A 16,050-nucleotide genomic window follows, 5' to 3' on the forward strand; every position below is an offset into this window, starting at 1 on the left:
GTTAATTAACCCACAGACAAACGTTTCTACTGTAGTTTTAAAAACAAATCTAATAAATAAATTGAATGCATAACAAAAATATAATGTTAGTTCACTAAATATTCACATATCCCCATATTTAATAGAGCGTATAATTAGCTGATTAAAAAAACTATTATAATTGAAAGAATGCAGTGAATTCCTAAAAGAGAAGCTAAAATATTTAAATGAAATGAACAGAAAAGGTTAAAGCCACGAGGACTGCGGAATATGGCTCATGGAAAGCTGGGAAATAATTACGTTCATCTCTTTATTCCCACAAATACACAACTGTATTGGTGTTTGTCATATACTTAGCTTGTAGCTTTAAGAACAATGTATATTACATAAACATCTTGCTGTATAATGCAAGGGAACCTTTACATTAGAGATTCATATTTCTAAGGGTATTTATGCCAGTGACAGAAATAAATTATTATCTTAACACGAGAAGCCACTATTTCATTGATGTTTATTTCAACGAGAAGAAACAAGATTGTAATAAATCCTCTTATGAATAAACATAAATAAACCAAGAAGGTTGTAAGTGCCAAATGACTAATGCCCACATTTTGCTAAACATTTACAGAAAAGTAAAAATGTGGTAAGCAATGCTTACTAATAAACTGATAAAATTACTTACGTAATCAACTGAGGTTGAGAACAAATCTCTTCTATACACGTACGTCGGCTTCCCAATAAGAAATACAGAAAACATGTGAGCACTTACTCTTGATGAGAGCCACATATACTGGAAAGTCTTTCCAGCTCTCGACTGCTTAGTCCTTTCTCAGAGTTCTGGGTGGAATGTAATGGCATAGATTTTGTTGTCTTCCATTTTGTTTCTACATGATTGAAGGAGATAATAAAGACAGTTTAGTCTTTAGTTTAAAAATCACAAATCAGACATTAACTCTGAACAACTGTCTCACCCATTGATTTTAACAGAAGAGAGTGTTGGGGGGGGGGGGGGGGTATCTGTAAATAATAACTGTAAAAAAACAGGCTTTTGTATGGAAATAAAATAAAGCTGCAGAGGCTCCTTTCAACAAATCAGTGATATAAGCCAATGTTTTGCAGAATACACCTTCAGGTATCTGTTTTCTCTGCACATACATTGGTATTATATAGCTGATTTGAGCCTGTGTTACTTTCTCTTTTTGTGAATTCCAGCTATACAGAGTGTTCTCTTCTAAATCTATAAGAATCATCTAATTTCACCAAGGATGAACTAAAATGGAGGCATGGGGGCACACAGCTTTTAGATCTTTAGGATTTAGGTGAGCATGTTTTCAAAATAAATTAAATTTTGTAGACATCTGTTCCCGACATGGGTAAATTATCTGAAGGGAATCTGATGGATGTAATTCTAAAATATACTGTAAAAAAGTGTCCCGTTTTTTGAGGGATTGTTCATGCTCAGCCGACTAGGCAAGTTTAATTGGATCCTGGTAGTGCAATTCATGTTACCTATTTGGGTCTTGGGAAAGCGTTCATCAGTTTTGGGCCCTTGTCCTTATTAATCTTTTTTATTAATTAACTTGTAAATGTCCTAAAATACGACACTAAACTATGCAGGATTATTAACACAGAGCTGTAACTAGCTACAGAAAGTTTTAGACAAAATAGCAAAGTGGGCTGTGAACTGGCAGATGCATTTGAAAGTAGATAGATATGGGGCAGGCCTGGCCAACCCGTGGCTCTCCAGGTGTTGTGAAACTACAAGCCCCAGCATGCTTTACCAGTGGATAGTCAGCCAATAGCTAGCAGGGCTGGGACTTGTGGTTTCACAACACCTCGAGAGCCACAGGTTGGCAGGGATATGCAGCTAGGTCATGGTAGCAAGTATCCTACTCACACATTACATAGCACACAACTGGGGAAAACTGAAATTGAAAATAGTGAAGAAACCTAGATGACCGAAAGATGAGTAGCAGCACAGTATCACCAGCAGTGACAAAGGCCAATATAATACTAAAATGCTTAAGGGTTAAATTAGGTTGGAAGAACTAGGTTTGTTTACTCTGGGGGAAAAAAGGCACCTTCAAAAGGTGACCCAATTAATATGCAGAAATATACTCAATGTCAATAAAATTACTTGTCTAATGAACTGTTTGAAGCAAGGACCATACAGAGGTCATTCATTGTAAATGGAAGAAAGATGATATTATGAGCATAGGAAGGGGCTCTTTATTGCTATCGTGGTTAACCTATGGAAATCCCTACCACGTGAGCAGGTGATAACAAATCTAAAATGGACTGATATCTTTCTTACAAGAATGGGAATTAGTACAATTAGGACATTATGGGGTAGGTCCATGGAATTTATGCAATGTTTGCCATTTTTCGGATTAGACATTTTCCCTCACCTCAAACCTTTGAGGCTAAATTGAGAACTGCCACACAGAGGGTTTTGTTTTGCCTCAGGATGAACACTACTTTATGGGGAGTATTCACTGAGCCGTGACGTTCCGCCGAACATAGCTGCTGCGCACATTTTCAGGTACCAAGATACCGCAACATTGCACCCCATAGCGGTGCGAGTAGAAATCTGTTATGTTACATTGCAGGGGAGTGCCTTCGCGACCACTCCGGAAGCACTCTGCTGCTAACTGAATACGCCCCATGTACCTTTTAACAACCTTTTTAACTAAGAATCATTAGAAGAAGACTAAATGGATTGTTACACAAATGTTTTGGGAATCAGCAGCATGGTAAAACTGCCCTGTGAACAGCATGTAATTAAGAAATAGAGTGTGGCAGGGAACAAGATGTACACAGCAAATAATTTACTCACCCCACTGCTCCTGAATGGCAGACAGATTTGCAAGTAACTGCTCATGATATATTCGTTCTAGCTGGATAAACTGCATTGCATTCTCATCTGATTAAGCACTTAAGAAATACTTCCTTTGAAATGTCTAAACAGGACGTAAAAAAACCACCTAAACTTAGTGGAACAACATGGCGATATTAACTTGATATTGTATAAAAAATATGGTACTCATCAATTATACAAGTGAAACTTGAAACGTGCAAGTGCCAGTCACTTATTTCGGTTATCAAAAACCTGTAACATGCTGGAACTTGCAGTTTTTCACAACAGCTGGGAAGGTGACATCATGTTGAGTAAGCAACATTATGCAAAGCCAATGTACCTGAACTAAGCAGGTGGGGAGGTGGTACCAGGAAGATTAATCATCAACGGAGGCCCTCCCATGTAATACAGTCTGTTATTCTGTCCTCCTGTCATTTCAGTTATCTTGAGCACTCCACTTGCGCTAAAATGAACCAAAATCTCCCTGGAATGACAGGTGGGTGGCGTCAAGTGGCGCCAGTATAATTAACAAGCACCAACATACTGGTATATTATATATAATGACGCATTAATGTTAAATAATATTACTTTCCTAAAGAGGAACAAAATCAAATAACATATCTTATGTAGTAACAGAGGGTGAATTGTACAGTTTTGTCATTCATTGCATGTCCATGAATCGGTCTAATCAGAAATTCAAAACTGTTGGAAATGCGTTAACTGGGTGCAGCACTACAGATAGTTTGCTGCACTTCCCTAGTCATTGACATGAGTGAAAGTACTGCCCTCTTGGCAGCACACACAAGAGATATGTTTGCTCTCAGAATATGTAGCAGAACACTGCCCACAGTTTGAGGAAACATCACAGCAGCTGCCAGTCAGAAAATGTTTGCAGACCTAATGTAAGTAAAATTTGTTTTAGATCAGAATAAACTTAAATTGCTCTTGTGGAACATACAACAGCCAGCAATGGAAAGAAAATACTTCTGGCTATAAAGAGAAATTCATATAAACAATTTGTTGATCGTAGAAGTCAAATAGTGGTAACACCATTACCTATCAAACCTTGATGTGGAGTTCCAGCAATATTATACAGTTCTACAAATAAAAACTCTAGAATAGGTGGACTACAATTCATTAGCTGCAGGGGAAATATCTCCTATTTACAGTGACTATAAACCGTATTCATCCCCTTTTCATTTTATTAGATGTAGTAAGTGCTGGGTCAATTCTGCAGCCTTCTCGTAGCTCGCACAGGACACTTTCTCTACAAGTTATGTTAATGTTCAACAATAAACCATGCTTCCCAACTGTACCGATTTAGGGGAGACAGTCCAGATTTGAGGACTTTCTCCCGCTTTGCAGATTGGGACAGCTTTGTCCTGATTGGACCAAAATGGTGGGAGGAATGTATAAATCCATTTACTTACATCCAGCGGTGAATGGGTGTTGTATGAACGCAGCAACTGCATGGACTAGCAAGGGGCAACCAAGTGATTGAGAAGCACAATAAATGCATGCAGGGGTGTGGCCACCCCCCAAATCATATAACCATGCCCCTGTTGTTACATGGCCACGCCCCATCACCCTCTCTGTCCCAATTTGAACAGCCACAATGTTGGGAGGTATGAATAAACTATTACTTGCAATACCATAACAAACCACATTGCTTGCTGCTGAATCATTCTAATTTATTAGGTCACTGTGATAACATATGCTGGACATAATTACAACATATGCTGGACATAATTAAACAACTAAACTTAAAAAAAATGAATCATCAGAGTCTGTTGTCCATGTGAAGGCAACTAAGAATATAACTGAATTTTGAATCAGTAATTGCATGACACGTTACACTAGTTGCCATATAGAAAAAGGATACAATCTTCCTCCTGAAAATAGGTTTCCGCTATCTAAAAAGAGAAAAGAAAACACACACTAGGTGAATAGTAGTTAGTTTTAGCCTGTAATATAAAAGGAATTGTGTTGAATGATTTATGCTTTATACCCAACTCTCGTGTCTACTTTCATCTCCCTCCAAAACCTGAAGCTGCAGTTGCTAAAGATTATGCCGAGTAATTGGCGCAAAGCCAATAACTGCAATTAGAGCAATTATTAAACTTCTATCCAATAAAACTTGCCAAATCCCCTTTAATGGTCTGATCAGCTGTGTAGCACAAAATACATGTTGATCCTTTAAAATATCGTTTTTAAAACTCCCACATTTATGTACATTCTAAATGTAAATGAAATTGACATTACATTTTTTATGCAATGATCATGGGTGTATTTCTCATATATGCCTGGGAGACCTGTGTCGATAGGAAGCCCATCGGTGGTGGCAAATAATGATTAGAGCATAATAACTGGGCCTTTGCTGCAAGAGGTGTTTGTTTAGAGAAGAAAATGAGTGCCTTGCAGTCGGTTTTATTTTACCCATACCAATCTGCTACAGAACAATGTACGTGGCAGGGACAGCATGGGGTATATTTACTAATCTTTGGGTTTGAAAAAGTGGAGATGCTGCCTATAGCAACCAATCAGATTGTAGCTGTCATTTTGTAGAATGTACTAAATACATGATAATTAGAATCTGATTGGATTCTAAAGGCAACATGTGCACTTTTTTCAAACCTGCAGTTTAGTAAATATACCCCCTAGAGAGTTCTCTTTCCTGCAACTAGTCAGAGATTCTCCCATTTCATCCACAAGGGGGTGGCAGAGTGACAAGTTAAAGCATTGAGGATAAAAGATAAGGAACCCTGTGGTATTTCTAACATATGAACAGTGAATAAGGTATGTTATGACCTAGACCTGATGTTAGAGACAAAGAAGGGTCAACAATCAGTGAAGATAGAAGGAACAGTTGTTCCGGTGACTGTATTGTTAGGAAACAGATACACAACACACACGTTCCATACTTTCTGCTTATCAGGCATTTGTAAATATGGAATGGGCTCGAGTTTTATTGGTAATCCATACAATTTATTGTTTAATAAAATATATGGTGCTTTAATCGTCTAGGTATGGGTAGCAAAAGTTCACAATGAGATTTGAAATACTTAAATCTAAAGAAAGTAATTAACAGATTGATGGAAGTTATGTGGATGTTCTTAGTAAGGGGGTAAATAAATTATTGATTGTAAATGCATGAAGTGCATTATTTACTATATTGCTATGTGAGTTTATAAATAATGTACAGAACATTTATGAAACTCTGTATGGGGTACTGAATGCTAAACTATTGCTCGCTCGGAAAGTGTTTAATACTCCACAGAATTGATTTTTGTTCCAGTCCAGCTCTCATGGACGAGTACAAATCTCTATTTCTCTAGGAGTCTCAGGGGTATATTTACTAAACTGCAAGTTTGAAAAAGTGGAGATGTTGCCTATAGCAACCAATCAGATTCTAGTTATCATTTATTTAGTACATTATACAAAATGACAGCTAGAATCTGATTGGTTGCTATAGGTAACATCTCCACTTTTTCAGACCCGCAGTTTAGTAAATATACGCCTCAGAGTTTGATTTTACTTAAGTTGTGCTAATCATATGGCACATTGGGAGAGAGAAAGGGGTGGAGACAAGGCTTCACTGATCTGCAACATGGAGACAGCCCTCAGGATTGCTTAGGGAAGCACAAAATTTAAATACAGCCCTGATGGTTATGAAAAATGAAAGGTTCTTTGGTTTAGATTGACATACAGTTAGCCCCCCTGATTCATCACTTATCTGCATTCAAATTCCTGTGTAGTATAAGATGGACTTGTCACATACAGAACAGCATTGCACAGTATGGTCTGTGAATAGCGACATTACAGGCCATAAGCCTTTCAGTGGGTGCAATGTGGAAATGTTAGCTTGGCATGGAATCACTAGATCCATTTTCGCTGTCCATGCAATCAGAAGAATAGTTTTGATTTATTACCAATGACTGATCACCTTTTACTGAACATATGTATATTGTAGAATACATTAGGGCTCATGCTAAGTTGAATGCAAATTAATAATACACTTTTTTACATCTGAGCATGCTCACAAACCAGTATTTTCGGATCTAGTACCTTGTGCGCTTGCCCAGAACTATAAAAGTTTATTATGTGTCAGAACTGCAATTTGCGTTCAACTTAACATGAGCCCCATTAAAAGCAAGCGGAGGGACATTGTTTTATTCTTACTTAAATGTAGCAGCCTTCAGTACACAAAATCATATCAAAGCCAGAGTTACTTGTTATTTAATATTAGAGAATAAAGAGAAATGCTAGTCTATCAAATTACCATATAAATGTAATGCTATACAACTTACCACACAATTGTAATTGTCTAAAAAATAAAACAAAAACAATTTGACATAGAAATAACAAGCAACTATTTCATCATTTTTAGCAGCAGAAATTTTCCACTGTGCAATTACTTGTACACACTTGCTGCAGGTAAATTGGTTTGGGTGTTTCTGAATGTACAGTCGTGGCCAAAAGTTTTGAGAATAACACAAGTATTGGTTTTCACAAAGTTTGCTGCCTCAGTGTTTTTACACCCTTTTGTCAGATGTTGCTATGGTATACTAATGTAAAATTACAAGCATTTCATAAGTGTCAATGGCTTTTATTGACAATTACATTAAGTTTATGCAATATTTGCAGTGTTGACCCTCCCTTTTTAAAGACCTCTGCAATTTGCCCTGGCATGCTGTCAATCAACTTCTAGGACACACACTGACTGATGGCCGCCCATTCATGCCTAATTAATGCTTGGAGTTTATCAGAATTTGTGGGTTTTTGTTCGTCCACCCGCCTCTTGAGGATTGACCACAAGTTCTCAATGGGATTAAGGTCTGGGGAGTTTCCTGTTCATGGGCCCAAAATTTCGATGTTTTGATCCCCGAGCCACTTAGTTATCACTTTTGCCTTGTGGCAAGGTGCTCCATCATGCTGAAAAAGGCATTATTCCTCACCAAACTGTTCTTGGATGGTTGGGAAAAGTTGCTCTTGGAAGATGTTTTGGTACCATTCTTTATTCATGGCTGTGTTCTTTGGCAAAATTGTGAGTGAGCCCCCTCCCTTGGCTGAAAAGCAACCCCACACATAAATGGTCTCAAGATGCTTTACTGTTGGCATGACACAGGACTGATGGTAGCGCTCACCTTCCCTTCTCCTGACAAGCGTTTTTCCAGATGCCCCAAACAATCTGAAAGGGGATTCATCAGAGAAAATGACTGCCACAGTCATCAGCAGTCCAATCCCTGTACCTTTTGCAGAATATCAGTCTGTCCCTGATGTTTTTCCTGGAGAGAAGTGGCTTCTTTGCTGGCCTTCTTGACACCAGGCCATCCTCCAAAAGTCTTTGCTTCACTGTGCGTGCAGATGCACTCACACCAGCCTGCGGCCATTCCTGAGCAAGCTTTGCACTGGATGTGCCCCGATCTCACAGCTGAATCAACTTTAGGAAACGGTCCTGACGCTCGCTGGACTTCCTTGGGCACCCTAAAGGCTTCTTCACAACTATTGAACCTCTCTCCTTGAATTTCGTGATGACCCGATAAATGGATTTAGGTGCAATAGGAATATATATATATATATATATATATATATATATATATATATATATATATATATTTATTTTTATTTTTTCTGCAACCTATAGAATATAATTCAAAGGGACATGTATTTATTTATCTCATGTATAAGTCCCTTTTTTTCCCCCTTCAAGATCGTTATGGTCAATATCCATTTATTTATTAGCAACCATATAAATATGCACACCAGTCTGACACTGGTTCACCCCTGAAGAAATTCGCCTAAGCGAATGAAACGAGTTGGGTCACGCCTACACGATTGACGTCATCCGGAAGTAACGGTACCCGGAAGTCAAGTGCGTTCCACTGTGGAACGCACGCCATCTCTCCCCCCCGCCTGTCGGCAACCTATTATCTGCAGGCACGTTGCTAGCGCTGCAAACTGACAGGGATCCCTGCACCACTTAACAACTGGACTTCAGGCTGGATTCCGCTCGCTCTGACGGCCGAATTGAGGTTGGTAGAATTATTACATATTGGACCCCGCTGCCCTGTCATTGTTTTGGGCTCTAAAGAACTCATCATATTCCTATGGGACAATTGCATCACATTTTTTTTACTGCTTCGTCCAAGTGATGCTTTGGACTTTGTTTTGATTGACTTCACATTGATTGGTTTGGGACAATCAGTGGCTCACTTTTATTTTTATTATATTTTATTTTTTTGTTTCTGTTTTTGTTTTTATCGCTGATTATTGTTCATTTATTCCTTGAATTATTTGATCTGTTGCTGCTAACTGGATTGTTTTACTATTGTGTAGTCCATTAAATGTGTTTTTATTCATTTACTATCTGCACATTTTTACCATATCATATATATCACCACCTGACATCAAGACAATTGAGCGCAATTTCCTTATACTTTATTTCTAGGGAGGTAAATATGTTTGGGTTTTTTCATGCAGAATTAACAATTCTTTAGTTCCAACCATTTATCCCCAAATTATAATATTCCACAACTCCAAACATAGCAGAAAAGTTAGATTTTTTTTTATCTGTTGCAAAATCCTCTCCAATGAACATTAACACTCTAAAGATTATGTACCAACTCCCTACCTGATGAAGGCACGTAGGAAGCATTCTGACATTATCAGTCTGTTCAAACCCTTCTTGGATGAGGGAAAAGAGAGAGTCTCGAAGTTGCTTCTGAGTCCTGTGTTCAAGGCTAACCATAGACCCAGGTGTGGCCAGTTCATGAGAGGCGGCTGAGCATTTCCTGTCATCTGAAACAGATACATCAGCTAAGGATTAGACCACAGAAATATTCATATAAAATTAAATTTAACATAATGAGGCCTTACATCAGTAAGTGTAAAGCACAATAAACGTACATTAATGTCTAATTATACAGTATTCAGCACAAACAGGTGATGTGGAAGCCAACCTGATTGACACAATATTGACTGATTATAGTTAATATTGTATCAATACAATATACTTATATTTTAGAGAAGTAAACAAGTGTCCAATTTCGTTATCTTCAGAATTAGCAGGAAGGATTAAAAGATGATCTGGTCTGAACAGAGGCTTTCTTAAGAGGGAGATTCAATAGCCGGCGATGTAGGGTGCTGACATGGAGCAGCGCACAATGCTGGCAATTACGGTAGCAATCTCCGTTGATTTTCCCACGTCTATGGGGTCCGATGAAAGATGAGCAAAGATTTCTGTCCAATCTCCGCTACGAGGTGTCTCGCAGAAGTTCCGGGGACACCTCGCAGCTAACTGAATCGCCCCCTTAGGGGGAGACAAACTTAATAAAGGACAATGAGAAAGGTCATGATAAATCAGGTGAAGTGAGATTTACAATGTCACCACATATGCATTCAACAATGTTGATGCATGATGGGTTTGTTTGTCTTTTAATCTCACGGTAGCCAATGTCAACTAAATACTTGTTTACCATATTAGGAAACTGTAAATATGAGTAAAGATCATTATACAGTGTAACATATTTTGTTAAAAGATATAAAAGCTTGTACTTGTCTGCATAAGGACACACTTCTGGTGTTAATTTTCAACCCATCTTTAACAAGTTACAAAAGGAGCTGAGAGAGTGGTGAAGCAAGAATTTATTCTCGATAAGCAGGGCTAATGTTATTAAAATGAATATTCTCCTGTGTATTCTGTATCTTTTGCAAATCTTACCAATCTATATTCCTAGCAAGTGGTTTTTAAATTTGAACCGACTGATTAGAGACTTTGGGGTATATTCACTAAACTGCGGGTTTGAAAAATTAGAGATGCTGCCTACAGCAACCAATCAGATTCTAGTTACCATTTATCTAGTACATTGTACAAAATGGCAGCTAGAATATGATTGGTTGCTATAGGCAACATCTCCACTTTTTTACACCCTTGTTTGGGCTTGAAGTAAACCTTGCTTTAAGCATGACATTTTATTCAGACGTAGACAGCTGGGTGATCTCCAGCTTCCTCACTTTGAAACTTATTATGATGCCCTAATGCTTGGCAGAATACTAGATTGGACAAGGTTGAGAGCGGACAAGCTGAGGGTTAATTCCCACTGGCGTTTAAACACTGTGACTTATATTTTTATTTCTTAACAGTTTGTTATATAGCTCCTACATGACGCAGTGCTCTACAGAGAATATTTAACTACTCACATCAGTCCCTGCACCAGTGGAGCTTACAGTCTATAGGTTAATTCTGTTAGAAGCCAATTAACCTACCTGTAAGTCTTTGAACATGGACAGGACCTTTGGGTGGAATCAAACCCATGAACCCAGTGCTGTGAGACAGCAATGCTATCCATTGTGCCACTGTGCTGCCTACTATATATCCATTGGATTAAAAGAAGAAGATTTTCAAATGGATTATAAAAATAATATACTGTGTTTGAATTATAAACTTAGACTTTTTCCTTTGAATAACAGGAGCAAAATTGCCCCAGTGGATTACAAATATGGAACATTTTACAACATGACTAACTTGACTGGAAAACAAGATTTTTTATTATCACTAACTTGGGATTTTTTTATTTCAAAGAAAGTTTATTTTCAAAAAATCATGTATTTATTGTATGAACTTACTAAACTGATTTTCCCAATAGTGGTTCACACTGTGGGTTTCCCTGTTAATGGTGGGAAGCAGCCCAGGCTTTTCATCTAAATTATTAAATCTTCTCTAACCATAAGCATTGTAACATCAACCCTTAATGGCTTTTTTTTTTTTTTTAATTCAACACTTACCCCACCTGTGATTACAGTGTGGATTTAAACCCTGCTACAACCCTACATGGAAACCATTTAATCAGTCTGCCGGCCTGTGTTTCATTCAGCTCTCCTGCCTCTCTGATACACTATAACATGCTATATGCGATAGTACATTATAGCGTTGTAGTGCTACATTGTACAGAGGTGAAAGCACTCCATGGAAACAGTTTTACATACCCATCAAATCATGTCAAAACAGCCTGGAGCACATAGCTGGTGGATAGCTGATCTACGGACTGATAGGCAAATATCTATTTTAAAAAAACATCCATTATTGGAGTATAAATGAGTGTGCAAATTGCTCGGATATTTATTAATTTAAAAGAAAAGGTTTTACAGTTACCGGGCCTGATTCATTAAGGATCTTAAATGAAGAGGTATCTTATTTCAGTCTCCTGGACAAAACCATGTTACAATGCAAGGGGTGCAAATTAGTATTCTGTTTTGCACATAAGTTAAATACTGACTATTTTTTCATGTAGCACACAAATACTTGATAGCTTATTTGTACACTGAAATTTAAAGTTGATATTTGTGTGCTACATGAAAAAACAGTCAGTATTTAACTTATGTGCAAAACAGAATACTTATTTGCACCCATTGCATTGTAACATGGTTTTGTCCAGGAGACTGAAATAAGAAGTTTATTAAGTTAAGATCCTTAATGAATCAGGCCCACCTTTATTAAAAGTCCTAAATTGAAGATTCAAATAAAATGATTAGCAAATTAAACATTGCCGTCTGTCATATTAAAGAAAACAGTGCAACACATTGGCTGAATCACACACATACACACACACACAATTACATTTAAACCTACAAAGCACAATCCCATGATGAAAGTATAAGGTTCAATTTAAAAAAACGTTCTAAGTACATCTATAAGCACATATTGAAGAAAATATTTAGTTACAGATGGGGGTAGGGCATATATTAAAGGTCAATTTGTAGAAAAAGTGATAAAAATTGCCATTTTTTTGTAGGTGATTTCCAGATCTCCGAATCAATTAAGTATCAAATCAACAGCTTTCTAAACTTCCAAAGCAAAATAAATAAGAAAATCTCTAGTTACCGAAATTACTGATCTTTCAGTGATAAGAATAGAATGGTGAATCTATAGCATACTTACCTACTTTCTTCAGCTCCCTTCCGGGAGCTAGCCAGTGGAGGTGGGTGTGAGGGGGCGGGGTGGCCAAAAATCGCGTCAATTTGGCCCCGCCCCCTGTGACGTCATGACGCAAATTGATTCATCGGGAATTGCGGCGTTTGGGATCTAATTCTGCCCACTTCACTAGGAAGTGGGCAGAATTCGGGAGATTGCCACACTCGCCCGGGAGTCCGGGAGACTCTCGCAAAATGTGGGAGTCTCCCGGACATTCCGGGAGAGTTGGCAAGAATGATCTATAGATTCTTGGAAACTTGGAAATTGATCCTGGAAATCAATAGCAATGAACTCGCTGGACTCAGAAACGAAAATTAGATAAACTAGATAAACTTAGTGATACTTAAAAAAAAAATGTTACGCATGTACTGTACAAAGCATTGGGATTACCAGGTTTTCATATGTGCACTAAAAACTCCATTGCATTGAAATAAATGAGTAAATCTTCATGAATGGAGTTTTAGCATTTATAGCCAAATGAGCTAGTTAATAAAACCACTGACATGTGGACAACATGATTGAAGTGTGAGATGTGTTCCAAATCAGTGCCGTAACGAGGGCGGTGCCGTCGCCCCGGGCGCAATGCCATGGGGGCGCAGCAGCCGCCCGCTACCTGCCTCCATAGCTTCAGCCCTAAGAGAGAGAGAGAGAGAGAGAGAGAGAGATACTTACAACAGTTGGATGCTTCAGCCCTTAAGTCCGTCCCGCAGTGGAACGCATATGCGTTCCAAATGCCGAACTTCCTGTCAGTGGAACGCACATGCGTTCCACTGCGGGACGGACTTAAGGGCTGAAGCGTCCAACTGTTGTAAGTATCTCTCTCTCTCTTGACGTTATCAAATATGCCACAAGCTGTCAGAGGTGCACGCTGCGCAGTAAGAATGGCCCAGTTCAGAATACTTCACTGCATGCTTAACCCCAACTGGAGTCTACTCTGCAATCTGTACTGTGCTTGGAGCAGTCAGGTCAGTACATTTTATTTGTTGCACACAACTGTTCTTTATTCTGTCAATTATTAATGAGCTAAGCAGTGGCACAAGAGGTCTAGCCTTATTTTTCAAAAAATAGAAGGGGACTAGTACATCAATGAGGAAGTATAGGAAGGGTTACAAAGAGGGAAATGGACACAATATTAATACAGATACATTAAAATATGTAATAATTGATCAAAAATGGTCATAGATTTAAGTTGTTCCTAGCTATATTATGTAGATGCTGTATGTTGAGGTTTCATTAAATTGAAAGGTGTGGGGTCTCAGTATTTGCCAACATTTCTTGTTTACAGATTACACTCTGAATTAGTGGTGAACACCTGGAGGTTACATGAATATTGTAAAAACTGATTTTTATATACTCTGTACATTATTCAGGTCTTGTGAGTGCTTCATATCCTGTGTGTGTGTGTGTGTGTCTCTCTCTCTCTCTCTCTCTGCGTGTGTGCATATATATATATATATATATATATATATATATATATATAGAATTCTTTCAGTAAAGTGCTAGCCACACCCACACCAGGTTGACCACACCCACTTGTCACATGCCACTCCCACTTAGATGGGGGGCGCCAGTGCCCTGTCTCGCCCAGGGCACCAAAATTTCTAGTTACGGCACTGTTCCAAATGATCTTGTTTTTTTGTGTGCTCATAATAACAAAAAAAAAAAAAGAAAATACTACTTGTGAGAGGCACACCTATCACAATGAATTAAATTCAGTGCATTTTATCATATAAGGGATGAGAAAGGAATATGGACAAATTCTTATTATTCATATAACACCCAAAAATAAGATCAAAGAAACACTCACAATAAAAATTAAATATAAAACATGAGATTTTTGGTATATGCCAAATAGTCAGATATGCATGGTTTTGTTTCTGTATGCTTTCGGGAGCATTGTGTTCCATCCCCCTTTATGTACCCTTCCCCCTTTTCTTTCTTCTGTACCCCCTTTTTGATTTTTTTTTTTAAAAAAAACAATAAAAATGTTATTCGTTAAAAAAAAATATATATGAGATTTTGTGTGTTCCCATAGAACCCCAGCAGCGTAAACTTTTTTCAACATCAAAAGAGATTTAAAAGTCTTAACCAAAAGTTTAATTTATTTCTTATGCTCAATATTGAAAGATTACTACTAACTAACGAATTATAATATAATTGCAGTGGATGCAATATAATCACAAGAACATAATCACACAGTATTAACAAATGAATAGGCCGCTCGTTTAAATAACACACTGTCGAAGTCAGCAAATTGGATAAAGTCATATCAATTAAAGTCTAGCAAACTTAGTTGTCTTTGTCTGAAAAGATGTGTATGGTACGCATCGACGTACAAGGGCACGCTATGGCGTGAAAGGGCGTACGCATCCACTACACGTGGCAGCAACAGTAATTGGTCTTTTACCATACATTCGCACAAACACGCATACTTCAGTCAGTTATGTCGAAATATAGTAGTATTTATATGTTATATCAGAGTTACATGCATATTAGTGAAATACACGGAACGGGTTGAAGGAATAACATCATGAGTGGTATCATAATGAACCTTGTTACATATCCTACTGTTTTGTTCACTCTGCGAGGGAATCGCAGAGTGCATACACAAGTTATGAATGATAGGGAATTATGAACTACTTAAGACTAAGGAATCTTGGCGGGAAGAGCAGAGCATACCCCCTGCAGAGATGACCCCCCTCCTTTGGATTCCTTAGGATGAACCAGCCAATGATTGACAACCCCTTGGACATTCCTGAGACCTGGACCAATAGATGCAAGCTATACCATCTCCATTGTATTACTGTATTTGATTGTGTATATAAGCAGCAGCTTGTGATCCAGTATGCAGACATCTTGTCCCCAGACTTCAGGATTGAATGACTGCACTGGATCCAGAGCACCTGCGATAAGTAACGGCTGTATTTACTATTACTTCGCTTGAGCATATTATTCTACTTATTGCGAATAAATCTTTGTGCGTTTGAAACACAAATCGAGGTTCGACAATCGTTATTGGATAGCGACAATACGCACATAACAACACACACACACACAAAAAACAAAATCAGGATCATCCGAGCTAAACGTGGCAACTTCTGCTGGATGTCAAAATGTCAGAAAATTTTATAACCAGGCCATTTGACTAGTATCGACGAGCTTCTTAGACAAAGATTTTCCCATTAACTTCAATTAGGGATGTGCACCGGCCACTTTTGGTGTCTCGTGTTTTGGGTTCGGATTT

General features: G+C 38.1%; 1 protein-coding gene across 4 annotated transcripts in view; it reads right to left on the reverse strand.

The window, feature by feature from the left end:
* Positions 1 to 16,050, reverse strand: part of CNST (consortin, connexin sorting protein) — a 110,111-nt gene that overhangs the window by 47,813 nt on the left and 46,248 nt on the right. For all 4 annotated transcript variants that reach the window (XM_075203533.1, XM_075203532.1, XM_075203534.1 and 1 more), the window contains 4 exons: positions 9,468 to 9,634; positions 4,719 to 4,749; positions 2,816 to 2,902; positions 749 to 863 (listed from right to left, as the gene is read on the reverse strand). In XM_075203533.1, coding sequence (XP_075059634.1) covers positions 749 to 863; positions 2,816 to 2,902; positions 4,719 to 4,749; positions 9,468 to 9,634 — 400 coding nt within the window. The remainder of the gene's footprint in view (positions 1 to 748; positions 864 to 2,815; positions 2,903 to 4,718; positions 4,750 to 9,467; positions 9,635 to 16,050) is intronic.

The sequence above is a fragment of the Mixophyes fleayi genome, chromosome 3 (genome assembly GCF_038048845.1).
Source record: "Mixophyes fleayi isolate aMixFle1 chromosome 3, aMixFle1.hap1, whole genome shotgun sequence".
Taxonomy (NCBI): Eukaryota; Metazoa; Chordata; class Amphibia; order Anura; family Limnodynastidae; genus Mixophyes; species Mixophyes fleayi.